Below are 15,875 nucleotides of genomic sequence, written 5' to 3'. Positions count from 1 at the left end.
TACAGATATGTTGAATAATTAGTACTGAAATATGACTAGATACTGCAGTGGGATGCTTTCTTTATTCTCTAGTCATTCTGAAGAGCCAATAATATTTATTTTGAGAAGAGGAGACCAATATCTCTCCAAATAAATCATCATTTCGATCATAGTTACAAATTTTATGGAGTGTATAACTTGAATAGATGTTCCTGCCCTTCAACTTAACCCTTTCCGTAACTGTCATCAATGTTTTGTAAAATATCGCACCTAGTTTATCGCCTGCAACTTTATGCGCCACAAAATATATCACTGAAAGATGAATTTTCGCATATTAAATAATATTTATAAGATGTCAGCCAATAGTTAAAATTGTAACTCGTTACGTTTTGAGTGATTCATCCTAGGTTGTTTCGCCCGCCTGTTCTTCTTATCGGCTCTGGTTGCAGTGTTATCTAGCGCATGCGCGAGGACCTCACTATATTTGTCCTTCAGTTGCAAAGAACTTTTTTTTTTTCAGTTGTAACGAACTTTTTTAAGGACTTGGTGTTTCATATGGTGATGGCAGGAGTTTCTCTCCCAAAGAAGAGCTTGGATTTTTCGTTCCTTGTATAGGCCATTGGAGAACACGTAATTAACAGAAATAATACACCGGTATCATAGCAGTGGTTGCTTCTGTCGTAATTTCAATCAAACGAATTCACATCTTTTCACTTTCAGATATCATACTTGAGTGCAGATAGTATACGAAGAATTTAGGCCTACTATAAAGATTAATAACAAACTTCCAAAGGATTTTACTGTTAGCAATGGGCGGAAGCAGGGATGATGTATGTCGCCAAAGTGGTTTAAGATCTACTTGAATGCGGCCTTGGAGAATTGGAACAGCCAATGTCGTGGAATGGGTTTACCCATAGAGGAGAATAATTCATACATATAACTATTTGATACGTATAAACGTCGGCACTGAAAATAAATCTGTTAAAAATCAAGAACCTAGCAGTTGGATGTGATGGCATAACAGGTTTTGAGTTAGAGGTACAAATCATAAAACCATTATCTTCCATGATGTAAAATGGACATAGCATTTCGAACATGACGAGCACGAACAGCTATTAGCACTATGAATGGTGTTTGTTGGAGGATAACTAAGAAGATGCTGTATCATATAATTATAGAGAGTGTAATGACCTATGTGTGAGTTGAATCCTTACTAACGATCTGAGAACACAAGTAGAAGTTGCGAAAGTGGGTTACTTCAGCTACCGGTACGGATCGTCTGAGGAATGCAGATATTCGAACAGAGATGGAATTTGGACAACCTGTTGCAGAGGATAGAGGCAGGTACTTTGAAATGGTATCAACACACACGTCCAGAGAATGAGAACAATGACCATTGAGAATTATGAATTGACCATCTCCTAGAAGGAGAAAAACAGAAAAACTAAGAAGGACCATTATGAGAGAGATGCAGAAAATAGGCTTGCGGGATGTGGATTGGAGGAATCGGAGAGTATAGTCCGAGAACAGGAAGCTGTTGACAAGCGAAAAAGCCTGCAAAAAAGAACAAAAAAGCAAAATAAGTTGGTTAATTCTAATCTTTATCTTCGAAATTTCCACATCTCCTTACTTATTTTTGGGTTTGAATTAGAAAGTGCATGTGACATTTTTAATTAACAATATACTTGCTAAATGTTTTAAAACATTTTATATGTAAGATGCATGAGCAGGGCAAATGAGATAATTGTTATTTCAAAATCCGTTGATTTAAATTTTTTTTTTTATGTTTATAGGAGCCAACCCAGAAGTTGAAGATGGAATTAACGATAACTGTCCATCCAAATTCTTTAACAAATCAAACGGATACGTTCCAAGAATAGGTTTCTTGTTAAGTGAGCTCAAAGCAGCCATCGAACACATTTCCAGAAGCGATGCTAACGAAAACAGAGCGTTGACAAATGATGTCGATCCAGAAACTATCTCGCTTGTATGCCACTGGTTACAATCTTCCTTCCGAAAGGTCAGTAGTCGTTAGAATAACAAATTAAAATATTAACTTCACTTATGACTTACTTGAAAGTATTAGTTTTGTTATTTATTTCTGAAGTAATAAATAGCGTTAAAAATCTGCTTGCAAATGTGTTATTGTAATTCTATCATTATAAAATACTCAGTCCAGTAATTATTGTGTAATAAATAACTGCTATTTATTCAAGTGTAAAATATTGTCACAGTTCTGTAGATGGAGTGAGTGAGCGGTAAGCTGCAGTGGGAACATATTATGATCATAGATTAAAAACTGCCAAGAGCCATCCCCACCCCAAACTCGAGACATGTCTGTAATTTAATAAACAAAAAGATGAAGGCCCGATTGTGGGGTTGAAATTGAAAGTAATTGTATTTGGGGGGGGGGGTTTGAAAGGTGGTATATCAATACCAAAATTTGATGTACTTCATCTGACAGCTACTATTCGTTCAGTTACGTCTGGATTCGCCCACCGCTTTGACCTCGTCATTTAGTTTAAAAAAGAGGTGACGATCAGGATCGTTAATGGCATCATTACACTTGGAGAAACTACTGCGCAGTCAGCTGCTGTCTACAAAATAAAATGCTTGCGTCGAATGCAACTTCGTGTGAAATGCAGCGAGCGTTCTTCGTGTTTTGTTATGTGGTCAGCGTGCATCGTTTAACCCTTATACACATTCCTACACTTGACTCGAATTCTCCCTTTAACTAGTATAGGAAGATGTACTAGGGTACATGACCTTTGTACAGAGGGATGCTAGGAACCCATGTGTGCTAATGTCTCCGTTTTTGTGTGGAGGTCAAGATGAGTCATGTGGATAATGAAAGGTACTGTGGTAAGGGGGGGGGTTGAAGGGGCGCAGCTGCCAGACGTCGGGTGCGGTCGATGCGGTGGCGTCTCAGATGGGGAATAGGAGGACAGCGGTGGAGATAATTATGACCTAAACACATAAGTTTGTTGCTGGGTTGTGAGTAGGGGCATATGTGCTCTTCAGCTCCCTCCTGACCGATAGGGGCAGCGAGGTTCCTCCGCGGGAGGCTTCAAGCTCGCGGTTATCATCAAGTGCATCTCTGTACGCGCCACGTACTTGAGACGCTCTGTGGAGAGAGAGAGAGAGAGAAGTGCGTTTGTTTGGTTGATGTGCGAAGCAATTGATGACGTTTATTGGACTCTTAATCACCCAACAGCGAGTTTGGATTTCTTTGGTCACCTTGGTGACAGACAGCTAAATCATTGCGGTATCGTTGCCCTTTGACCCATATTCCGAAAGTAAACCGAAGCCAGTTGACCTCACAAGAACGCTTCCGTGTGAAACTGTATCCACGAGAAGTGTAAGAAAAATCAAGGAAACACTGCACTGGCTTCCTTGAACTGCTGATCCTGATGACCTTGGACTGACCCACCGAAGATGGCGGCACGTGAAGGATAAAAGGAACGTTTGTTTGGCTGTGAAGTGTCGCAGATACTCCAGTCTTAAGTGGGTTTGTCATTTGGCCGTCGCACACTTACCGTAAGGGTCGTGCGGTAATGAGCAGCCCTCTGTTCGCGTCGTGGCACGAAGAAAGCTGGAATCAGGCGGAGGAGCTCCACCCTCGACGACCCCCAACGCCTCCCCCAAGGAGAGCGACGAATATTAACTCTATCTTGAAGACCGTCGAACACGGTAGCGACGCCGTGACAAGGGGTGTGAATTCGAATGCCACGATGCCGAATATCGACACTTCGAAAGTGCGGAACGAACGAACGAAGAGTACTTGTCAGCCGTCGTATATGCAAGCAGCGCCCCCATCTGCCCCACTGTCGGCAACAGCGGACGACGACTCTGAGAGTAGCGAGAGCACATCGTCCTTCTCGTGGCGCGACGCCAGGCCTGGGGAATATTACCGGTCTTCGCCGATGGCGCGTGTACCTCCTGACAGTCCTAAAAGAACGTTCGGAGGAGCCGTTACAAGCTACGAGAGTGATAGACGATGTTCTAGTTATGAAAACTTGCGAGATGACTTCAAGGAACGTGTCAGACCCACCACCCCTTCTAGCGCCGGCTATTATCCCAGCAAACCACCCCCCGCAAGTTATCCTCGCTCTCGTGCTATCACAAGAAGCCCAATGCTTGAAAATACTTCCCGGAGATACGGAGGTGACGGATACCACCAGGCCTCTGGATCGGCAGGGGCTGTCAAGTGGAGCGGAAGATCTACCCCCGTGCGAGACAAGCCACCCTCTCCTTCTTTACAGAGGGCAGCTGACGGGGACGTGCACACAATCGGAAACGGGAATTTCAACTATAGACAATCAATGGATACGTTGCTGACGACGGTTGACAGCACTGACAGCTGTGACGATTCGACGTCCAGCTCTGTTAGAAGACGGACATCTCCGTCAAAGGCACCCAGAGGACACAGAGGAAGCCTACCCGGTGATTGTCCCTCATGGCATGCACCTCACGGTCCTTGTTCATTCTGTTCGCATCAACGATATCACTGGTATACGCCGCAGGTGAAGGGAAACTGCTGGGGATATTACGACCCTTTTCATGGGGTAAGTGTGTCCTTTTGGTTTTGTGCAGTATCATTTAATTGAATTTATTTCCTTGAGAGTGAGAAAAAGAGCGATGAAGGTAATTAGGTATAAGTTTTTTTTGAGAATGCGATATTTGTGGTCTGCTATCTCGTAATGTTCATGTTTAATAAGGTCATGAGAAACATTTGTTATGGTTGTGATGAAATCAAAAAAGGACTTTGATATCAACATGAGAATATCAAGTGGTTTATCTATTTTTCATCTGTAGTAGTGAAAAACGATGTTGGAAATTTCTTATATTACAAGTCTGTATCTTAATCGAAGAATGTGAAAAAAAAATGCGCATCCATTTTTTTTTTTAGAAAAAAATGATTAAAACTTCAAAATTTTAATATTTTCAAATAAGAAAACTAAGTAACAATAAAATATTTTTTATTACTTTTACTGCATATGAACGTTTTCAACTTTATTTACTTCTCCTGTTAGGTTTCGCTTTTAATAAAGCTAAAACATATCGTTTTGAAGCGTTTTTTTAGAATAATTGAACAATTTTTTGGCTCCAAAAGTAAAAAATCTACAGTGGAATTTCATTTTAACGTGAGATGTATTTGCAAAAAAAAAAAAAAAAAAAAAAAAGTTTGACATTAGTAGTTTTAATTTTTTTAATAATTTTAATTGCGTAATTGTACGATGTGTGCAATTTTAAAATTGTTTGAATGAACTGTATATAAGGTTAACTGTTGATAATACCGCGTGTAATACTTTTCTGCTGGCATCGCCGACAGTTAACAGAAGCTCCATAACTACTCATTTTCCCTCCTCGTCTGAGCTAGAAATACCGCGAAAAGCTATCAAAATAAACTCCCTGTATTGTTGACATTTCTAGGATGAAGGCCCTTTCTTTGAATCCTTTCTACTGATGATGGTAGCTTCCCTCATCAAAACATGCACTGAATGATGGAACACGCCGTTTGACCCGGATAGAAAGTAATAATATGGCATAGCAGATGTTTCTTTACATTTTCTGTTAAAATAAGAACAAAAAAAAAAAAAAATTAAAATATGTTGAAAGTGAAGGTATATGTGTGTGTAAACACGTAACTGTTATGAAGCCCAAAGCTAACAATGAAAGTCCTTTTGTAAGGCCAAATATTAATTTAAGGTTGTTATTTTATAGCATTTACTGAAGCGAAAAAAACTTTTAATTTTTTAGATTACTTTTCGGACTTATTAAATTTAATTTCGTATGTTTTGTGTGTCATTTAGTACGCACCCTGTCTTTGAAGTTTAAAGATGGAGCCGATTATTTATGTGTTGCGTCTTTGGAAGTATGTTTGTAGAGTTCTAGGGAAGCACTGTTAACATGCCTTTATACAGGACAATGACATGGTTGTTAGTCACCGACTGTGTATCGCCACCAAGGGATGAGGGTAAATAGAGTAAGAACGTTGGCTTAATTCCAGCTGGCTTTTTTTTTTTTTTTTGACATACATCGTATGCGCGTTTGTTTGTGTTCTCTCTTCAACTTTATAAGATATTAAACATGGCAATCTGACTAGCTGAAACTTATATTTTCCGTTTTACTATTGACAATAATCTGAATACAGATTATTGTGACTACAGAACGAAAAAATAAAGTGTTATTTATCAAACTTTAAATTAATAAATTCAAATCATATTTACTAGCACGCAAATTCCTAAAAAAATAATTAAAAAAATAAAAAAAACTCGGTTTGAAAATTTTTATTCTTCTTTGCATTTTAAATACTTTCGTAATATCACTTATACTATATTAAAATTATATTTTAATATAATATAAGTGATATTACGTTAACAAACTACTTAACATTAACGATTACCTTCTTAAATTTGTTATTGTACACTGGAGAATATAGTATGCGTAACGCCAAAATATTATTATGAAAGAAATCCATTAAGTGTTCCCTTCAGGGACACAAAAATTAACAGAACATGAACACTAGTAAACTAACAACTCTTCGAAGCCATTATTTTGGTGGGAACTACATCGAAGATAATTATATGTATTCCACTCACTTACCTGTTGGATAATTACGTGTCGTTCTTTTACTGCGATCCACAAAACCAACCAATGGTGTTAATATCGTCTGTCGCTGCAAATATTAGCTCTTCGGTAGTTGTCATGGCGACTGGTTTTGTTGTAGTTCAGTGGAACAATATTGTTCGTCGCTTGCTGATTATAAAGCTTGAAAGAAACTTTTTTATCTGCTAATGTTAAGATTAATTATTTCACTTCCTGCGGTTAAATACATGGTTCGGTGACTAGCATTTTCTTACGAAAATTCATTCATATAAAATGGATAGGGTAGGATTCATTGTTTAGCTTTCATGTTCAAATATTTATCATTGCTTTACAATTTTTTGGTAAGATTAATAATTATCTTAAGCATATTATTATTACATGACACTTCTATGGTGTCCTAGAACTCATTGCACTATACTATACTATACGACCTAGGGCATACAGTATATCATCCATATTACATAATCCACCGTCTACTCTGGCGGGTTTTTTGGAAACTTTGAGGAAAAATTGTGGATCAGTTTTTAATTTTTGTATCGGACAATAATAACCACTACTTTAATATTCCACTTGCAATGTTACTTCTCCAAACTTTTTTTTGTTTGTTTTTCACTAGGAATACATCCATGAATAACTGAAAGCATGTGCTATGCATTTCTAAACAACGAACAGGAAAAATAAAATAAAAAATCGTGGTGCACGTACTGTGGAGTAGAGTGAGTTAAAGCAGCATCGCTATATTAAAATCCGATAGTACGTGAAAAGAATGTATAATAACGGAAATTTTGGAAAATGCAACATAATGAAGTGCATCTTTTATTGATGAAGATGTCACTGAATCTGTGAACAGTTGTCAAGGAGGTCATTTAAATAAAACACTGGTCGATATCCGTATACTTAGAGATTTCTGTAATTAAACTTGTCATTTATTGAGATATTTTGATGAAAATTGGACTTTGGTAGCCTTTTATTCCCGGAGAAGAAGCAAATCATCGTGTATATAATAATAAAAAAAAAGGTTGTTTACAAGTCCACAGGTACATTTATTTATTTTGTGGGAACTGGCTAGAAAATGTCCCTCTAACCAGTGACTAGAATTCCTTCCGATCAACGTCCTGACGTTTCCACGAGACTATACAGACGTACAGTAATAGTAGCATTTCAACATAAACTTACTTTGCTTAATATTTTAAAATGTATAATGCAAGATGACTCAACCGGCTGCTGGTCTGATATATAATAACTGGTATCATTACTGATGGTAACAATTAAATAGCTCAAAGTGAACGGCATTCTTTCTCTAAATAAATAAACCTTAGAACTCACGGAATATTCAGGCATTAATATACACACATAGATCTTATCGAAAAATGCATCAAGAAAATTTCAAGAAAACGCATCTGTGGTTCCAGAAGTTCAGGGCTGCTTACTGCAGCTTGGCCAATAAAGCACGTCCAGATGGCCCTCTCATTTCGATGATAAGTTGCTGTTAGACACAGTCGAAAATATCCTATTGTAGCTGTTCAGTGAACGTGACTAGAAGTTCATTTCAAGCCATGGCATTTTGTAACGACCAGGAAAAAAAAAAAAAAAATATATATATATATATATATATATTTTATTTATTTTTTATTTATTTTTTTTTTTTTTACGGTACTTGTATTTTATGGTATTTTACTTGTACTACTTTACGGATCAAGTTTGTCTGTTTGCTTACTTGAGAAATGGAGTAAAAACCAGGTTTAAAATAACTTGGTATCTTTAACATATATTATACCCAAGGTAAAAAAAACTTATTACATATATATATATACAGTATATATACATACATACACACGAACGTGGTCTGAAAAGTTCTCGGTTTCGACCATAGATGGCAATACTATCGGCAAGAGATTTTTTTTTTTCAAAGTTGATATATCTGTCATAAGCATCCATGTGAAATTGCAAGTCATTCTATCAAGTAGTTTGTTTCATGCAGCTGTCTGGAGCAAAAGCGTTGTCTGTATCCCTTGAAATGGATAAAATTGAGTATCGTGCGGTTATAAAATTCTTTGTAAAAGAAGGTTTAACGGCAAAAGAAATTCATTCGAAGTTCATAAAATTTTATGGCCACTCTTCTCCTTCGTTTTCGACAATTAAGAAATGGGCTTCCGAGTTTAAACTTGGCCGTACCAGCCTTGAAGATGATACACGTAAAGGACGTCCAAAAAGTGTAGCAACACCTCATTGATCAAGTGCACGATATGGTATTGGATGACCGGCGAATCAAAGTGCGTGAAATTGCTGAGATTATAGGCATTTCAAAAGAACGTGTAGGATATGTTTTGCATGAAGAATCGTAAATGAAAAAGCTTTGCGCAAGATGGGTGCCGCGCTTGTTCACAGAAGATCGAAAACGCACTCTCTGAACAGTGCTTGGAGCGTTTTAAGAAGAAAAAAAAGTGATTTTGTGCGTCGATTTATTACTATGGATGAGACTTGGATTCACCATTATACACCAGAATCCAAACAACAGTCAAAACAGTGGACAGAAGCAGGTTGTTCAGCGCTAAAGAAGACAAAGTCGGTTCCATCAGCAGGAAAGGTCATGGCATCGATGTTTTGGGATGCTAAAGGCATTTTGTTTATTAATTATCTTGAAAAGGGTAAAACAATAACCGGGAAATATTATTCCGATCTTTTAACCAGACTAGACGAAAAAATTCGTGAGAAAAGACCCGGTTTGCAGAAGAAAAAGATCATCTTTCACCAGGACAATGCACCCGCCCACAAGGTGTTTTGGCAATTTAGGGTGGTTGTTCCAACAACCACCCTAAATCCCCAGATTTGGCTCCCTCTGACTTCTGTCTCTTCCCAAAACTAAAACTCTTCTTCGCTGGTCAGCGTTTTTCTTCAAATCAAGAGGTGATTGCAGCTGTAGAGGGGTATTTTGCGGATGTTACTGAGAACCACTACAGGGACGGGATAATGGCGCTGGAGCATCGCTGGAATAAATGTATTAGTCTTAAACGAGACTATGTTGAAAAGTAAAAATAATTTTGAAATTATAAATTCGTGTTTTCATTGTTAGGACGAGAACTTTTGAGATTCCCCCCCCTTCGCGCGCGCGCGCGCGCGCGCGTGTGTGTGTGTGTGTGTGTGTGTGTGTGTGTGTGTGTGTGTGTGTGTGTGTGTGTGTGTGTGTGTGTGTGTGTGTGTGTGTGCGTGCGTGTGTGTGTAATGGTTTATTACAACGTCGGTGTGTGCGAGATTCAAGGTATGGTTTACTTTGAACTGATGGATTCTAATAAAACCATCAGATTTAAATCTGCTTAGCAAACTGCAATATCTAAGCGTTGCATCTTAAGGAAAAGAACGACCTTCTTACGTAGGTGGTTCGTTACATATGTCTAACTGGTTGATGTTCTTGAATCAAGGAACTTAGATGTAAAAAATTCCACCTCCGCCAGATCTTGCGTCATCAGTTTACCACTTTTTTGAAAATGATTTTCTCGCCCACAAATATTTGTAAACCCATATCACATTTAGTACAGTGTGTAAGGGCTAAGGATTGGCGAATATGCTGCACATTAAAGATTTATAAACACAGAATCAAAATGATTATAAAATGGCAGGTCATATAAAACGAAGAAAAATGTTGACTTTTAAAAATGAGAAACTTTACTTATAAGATGACTTGATTCTCCTTACCACATCCAAAACGACGTTATAAAGTCATTTGAAAATTGTAGATATAATTTTCAGCCACTTTACGGGGGTCATTTGTATTATTTCTATTGCTTGTTCCACTCATTACTTAAGGCAAGAAGGAAATGAAGAATTGTAGAATTAATTAAAGCACTCAAATGGTCAGTAACCCTGATATAATCACATCATCTACAGCCTAGGGGTGAATAACCTCGTCCTAAGCTTCATCTGTTCATCAGAAGTCCAACTGTTTTCTTCACTTTTCAAAAATTATACAAAATGATTCAAATTGAAGTTGCACAAAAGTGGCTTATAGCATGGCAATTTAGATTTAATATGGCTGCATTGCTTTCTTTCAAGTGTATAGTATTTTTGTGTATACATGTTAATGTGCGTGTCCTCAACTTTGCTGTCGTATACGAAAGCAGTTCAGTAGTACTTAATTGTTCTTAAAAATGAAAACACACGAGAAAAAAAAAAAAAAAAAAACCTTTGTTCCTGTCTTAAAAGTAATATTAATATAGTTCGTCGTACAAGCGGACATTGACACATTGGTATTCCCAAAAGAAAGTCATCTATCTTACTGGAAAGAATAAATCTGTTATTTATATGTACATTAATTCTCATTTTCGTTGGCGCGAAGATAACCGCCAAGTGAAAATTATTTGCCATATCTTCCATCTGCTTGGTAAAATGGATACGCACATGGAATTACAAATTGTGTGTCGTACAGAATATCTTAGGTGACGCTCGCATTTTACCTTTCGCCCTCTGGTGTGTGTAGAGCGCGCACTAATCTATTTCATTGTTTCTTCAATTATGGACTTCGATTTATTTTTGTTTTTCAACAACAGCAAAACAAAAATAAAAAAGTGTAATGCAACTAATGTGCAATTAAGGTTATAATTTCATGAGACAATACTTCCGTCTACAGGTTAGTGATATTAAAATTAAATGCGACTTCAGAGCCTGTAAAGATGAATAGCGAGCAATAATAGCACGATGAAAAAATACTATGTGTATGTGCTTTACAACATGTAAATCAAATATTCGTTATATGCAGCGCAGTAGGGCTATAAAAGGAGGCGAGAACAACTTAACAAGGAACTAAAATCAGAGATTGTACCTATGGGCATTCGTCTGTTCAGTGTGTGTGATAGCGGTTTCACCTTAGTTGCATATACTATGGGTAGTTCTCGAGCCAAACCATAGTAATATTCGGAGAGAAGGTTGGTGCAACAACTAACATTGAACGAGTTATAGAAAAGTAGCACATTTCTAAGATGGAGGTGGATAGTATATGGCCTTGGAATATTGTGTTGGCGGACAAGTAGCATTTCCTCCTAAGCTAAATAGCACACTGAATATTCATAATTGCCTGATATGGGGGAGGGGAAGAGAAAGACACCTCCACATTACTTCGAATTACTAGTGCACTCAACGCTGTGTAGTGTGGGTTCACAACTAATCATGGGTTATTCAAGGTTCCGCGAACGTTAATTTTTGCTTCGGTGTTATTTTTCCCTCTCAAAACGAGAATGGCCAGGTGAAATCGTATTCGTAATACATTTGCCAGTAATTATAATTTTCTGTTACTTTACACCTCTGATTTAATATACTGGTATATACATTATCAGCAACTTCACTTCCAGCGATCCTCGAACATAAATAATTATCATTTTTTAAAAATTAGATTGAATATAACATGCTTATTACATTGCGAACAAAAGTAATAAACCATTTGGAAGCTCACTAATTGCCAAATTGCAAGTAATCTGATTACATGTTAAGAGTATGGGACATTATTTTCATCCTGATATCAAGTTTCTTGGTAAGTAACGAGGCGCTATATAAGTTCCCCGACTGGTTGAAACTTAAACAGATTGCATTCAACACTACTCCTGCGATTTGATCTAGATCTCTGGAACCTCCTTGTTTTCTTTAAGCTGCAATTTCATCATGGAAAACAAAGGAGTTACAGAGAACCAGTATTGGAAAATACAGAAATGCACAGTAACCAGTCATGCTAAATAAAGAAATAAACTGTTTATATTTCTGGTTATGGTTTCCTGTTTCCTGTGGTTGTCTGCAGTATTGCAATGGTTTGCGTAGAAGTTTTATTGAGATTAAAATAAAACATAATGAGGCTCTTTCATCAATCATTTCGAAAATTGCAGAGCACGATAAATAACCGAAAATTAAATCTTCAGGCTGCTATGGTCACACTCAATACAACTTATAGCAACAGGGCCGACCCTGGGAGTTTTATCACCCCATGCAGTAGCATATTTGCCGCCCTCATTGTTATCGGTCATTTCGCTTATTTTCTTTTGTACTACATTAGTTGTTTCAGTTTTTAGATATTTATGCAAAGTCCCGCTTTGTTTCTGAATATCGAGTTCTTTTTCCGATTTTCGTTTGCGATATTCTGCGCCTGATAGTTTTTTTCTTTTATCAGACATATTAGAATGTTAAAATTATTTTAAAAGTCAAATCCTAATAACTGTATCAAAAAAAAAAAAGTATTGTTAACAGTCTTGGTTTACTCTTAACCAATTATCTCATAATGATTGTTTGGTCTCACTGATTAAATGAGATTTAACCTCAGATCAAGGTCAACTCACGGCCAGCAGTGGAATCGGAAATGAATGCAAAATTTAACTAACGACATCCTGAAGTCTGGTTTCAATAGAGAAGGAATAAATTACTTTTTTTTTTTTATGATTCATTTTCGTATAGTTTAGGCCAATTTTGCCGCCCCAAAAAACTTCTCACCCCGTGCAAATGCACTTGTTGCACCATCAGTAGAGCCGGCCCTGCATAGCAATACAGTAATGTTCGTCGAAAACGCCCTTAAACACAATAATATATATATTATTCAAATAAACCCGGGTTTCCAATTTATTCTTGCCGCCTCAAAATGCACGCTCCCTCCCCCCTTGTTATAAAACAACCTTCAGCAGGAACATGGAATTTGAAGACATCCTAGTATCAAAACAAGGTACGTATGTACAAAATTTTTCATCCTCTTTTATTCTGCTATAATTGCCTTCAATACTCACCCATAATGCCCTAAAATATATGTAAAATTTTTTTTCAGTAATAATAGCCAATGTATTTAAAATAAGGGACACTCCTAAACAAAAACAGGCTATAATAGCCGTAATAATAATAATTAGTTTTAATTATTTAATATTGATCAATATGGTATTGTGTATTTATAAATTGTTCCCAGTTTATAAAAGAAATTGTAGACCAACAAATAATAAAATTTGAATTACTTCGAGGACGATAACATGAATACCAAAGGGAAAATAATGTATCGAATATATCACATTAAGTGATAGCGTTTAGTCAGGTACTTGAAAGTGTATTTGATAGCTATGGGCAATGCGCATTATTGTACATCTACATACTACGTTGAATAGCAAACTAAACAGCATGCACTTCAATAGCCTATGCCCTCCCCTCCCCCTTTTTTTTTCCTGATCACATTTTCCACCTTTCTGGGCACACTCTCCATCAGTTTTTGATAATTCAGATCATAATTGGGGCCACTCTCTCTTCAACATGACTACTGAGTCATGTCCTGTTGTTGGACACTCTAGTATGGCCACTACTCGATGTCCAAGTTCGTCTCGTAGGTGCTCTGCAAGTCACCTTAAATCTCCCCACGTTATATTAGCACCCGACAGTATACAATGCTAACGTGTTGAAAGAGAGCGTACGCTGTCTCTTTTTGATCTGCACTTGATTACAATGGTTCACATGTAGCTGCCCTTCAGTAGAAATTTAGACTGCGTAGACTCTTTATGTAGTCTCACTACCTATCTGAATCATCTGTAGCCACTTTGAACTCCTGGTTCATCGGTTTCCGAATTAGCCTACCGAGGTTTATGCACCACCCTTTGGTTAATTTTGTATGTCTTCATTTTAGATGAAGTTACTCTCTCGCATTTCGATCGATTGATAATGATGCCTATGGTTGTGTTTTGGGTGATGTAGTCTTTTATCAGTGTCATTAACCGATAAGCAATCAACATAACATCCTGCAATAACACCTTTTTCGAAGTCCTTAAGTTTTTCATGTGGGCAACGTGTGATGACAACAGTATCCACAAGTATGCCTCATTCTAAAATGGGGCGAAAAGACCATTACTTATTTCAACGTAGTTATGGCGATCTCACTCGGTAGTCACTACGGACATGCCATTGTCGTTCTACAGGCACTGTTGGTTGACGTTTCGTCGTATCTTTCGAATAAGCACACTTGTTAAAAATGTATAAGTTAAGAAGTAGTTATTGGTATTAGTGGGAAAAAATGTGGATAAAAATAGAAAATATGATGTCAAAATGAAGGATATTAAGGTTTCAATCATATTTTATAGCCAAGTAACATATAGAAGGAAACTTAACGTTTCGAGATTTACCAAGAGAGCTTATAGGAATATAACCTTCGGTATCCGAGTTGCCTTGGTTTGCACTACTTAAAAGACAAGAGCTCTGCCCAGCTGCCCATTCGTTCGCCTTTTATTAATGCATAAAATTAGATTTCACACTGTTGGTCTGTTGGTTCTCATCAAAGACTAGGCAGAAACCTAACGAAACTGCTCAATATGCTCAAAAACTTCTGCTCAATACTACAGCAATCCTATGTCAAAACGTTAAATGAATGGTAGGTGCATAACCAATTATAATCATTAAAATATAGAACCCCAAAATGCTTCAATTTGGCATAAGTGAAATATTAAAACGGAGAATATTATGGATCCAGAATATCCCCACAGATCGAAACATTTGTTTCGATCTGTGGGGGATATTCAGTCCAGTGAAATCTAATTTATGCACTAATAAAAGGCAAACATAGGAAGGACTCTTGGGCAGAGCTCATGTCTTATAAATAATACAAACGAACGCAGGTCCAATGGCGAAGGTTATACACTTGTATGCTCTGGGTTAAATTTCGAAACTTTTTAAAATTTTATTTGGCTAGAAAATATATATGAATCCATGACATCCTCCATTTTAATATCTTGCTTATGCCAAATAAAAGCATTTCGGCTCTATACTTTAGTAATAGCAAATATGATATGTTTCTAAATGCATTTTCTTAAAAAATAATTAGTTTCTCAGTAATCTGTTAATGATATACTGATGCTTAATGCATTCTTGCTAGGCTGACAGTGAACACATATTTTCTACATTCAAGTAGAATTTTTTTTAATCGTTTATCTCCACCGGCTATCGCAAACTTTTCAAGATAACAATGAGGTTTTCCAGTCATACACGGAAGCTTCCATTTGATAACAAAACAATGATAATAATAAAGAATAATGCATAAAAATACCTAAGTACTATAAGCAAATAAATAAAGGTTCATATTTAGTCTATAGTGGTGCCCTCTTCAATTCTTGGAAAAACAGCTCGACCTTCGAGCAACTTTGGGGCGTCCGTTCTTTACATGGATAATTTTGTTTAACTTTCACATATAAGTTTTATTCTGTGAATGTTCTCGATGTATGCATTGTGCAGCATAGTTTGCAGGATTTGTAACCCATAAACTTAAACGCCACATGAATTTTTTCGTATCTATCCTC

General features: G+C 37.0%; 1 protein-coding gene across 4 annotated transcripts in view; it reads left to right on the top strand.

Moving 5' to 3' along the window:
- The window catches only part of LOC150105922 (liprin-beta-1-like), a 268,087-nt gene that overhangs the window by 36,015 nt on the left and 216,197 nt on the right, over positions 1 to 15,875 (top strand). For 2 of the 4 annotated variants that reach the window (XM_090394411.1, XM_090394410.1), the window contains exon 3: positions 1,773 to 1,999. In XM_090394411.1, coding sequence (XP_090250537.1) covers positions 1,773 to 1,999 — 227 coding nt within the window. Of the gene's footprint in view, positions 1 to 1,772; positions 2,000 to 2,865; positions 4,545 to 15,875 lie in introns of those variants that run through there. The other 2 variants (XM_090394409.1, XM_090394408.1) reach the window with 1 other exon arrangement.

Source organism: Typopeltis vanoorti, chromosome 6 (genome assembly GCF_054136105.1).
Source record: "Typopeltis vanoorti isolate ZY-2024b chromosome 6, IOZ_Tvanoo_1.0, whole genome shotgun sequence".
Lineage (NCBI taxonomy): Eukaryota > Metazoa > Arthropoda > Arachnida > Uropygi > Thelyphonidae > Typopeltis > Typopeltis vanoorti.
The sequence above is the reverse complement of the archived record's forward strand: the minus strand, read 5'-3'. Positions and strand labels throughout refer to the sequence as shown.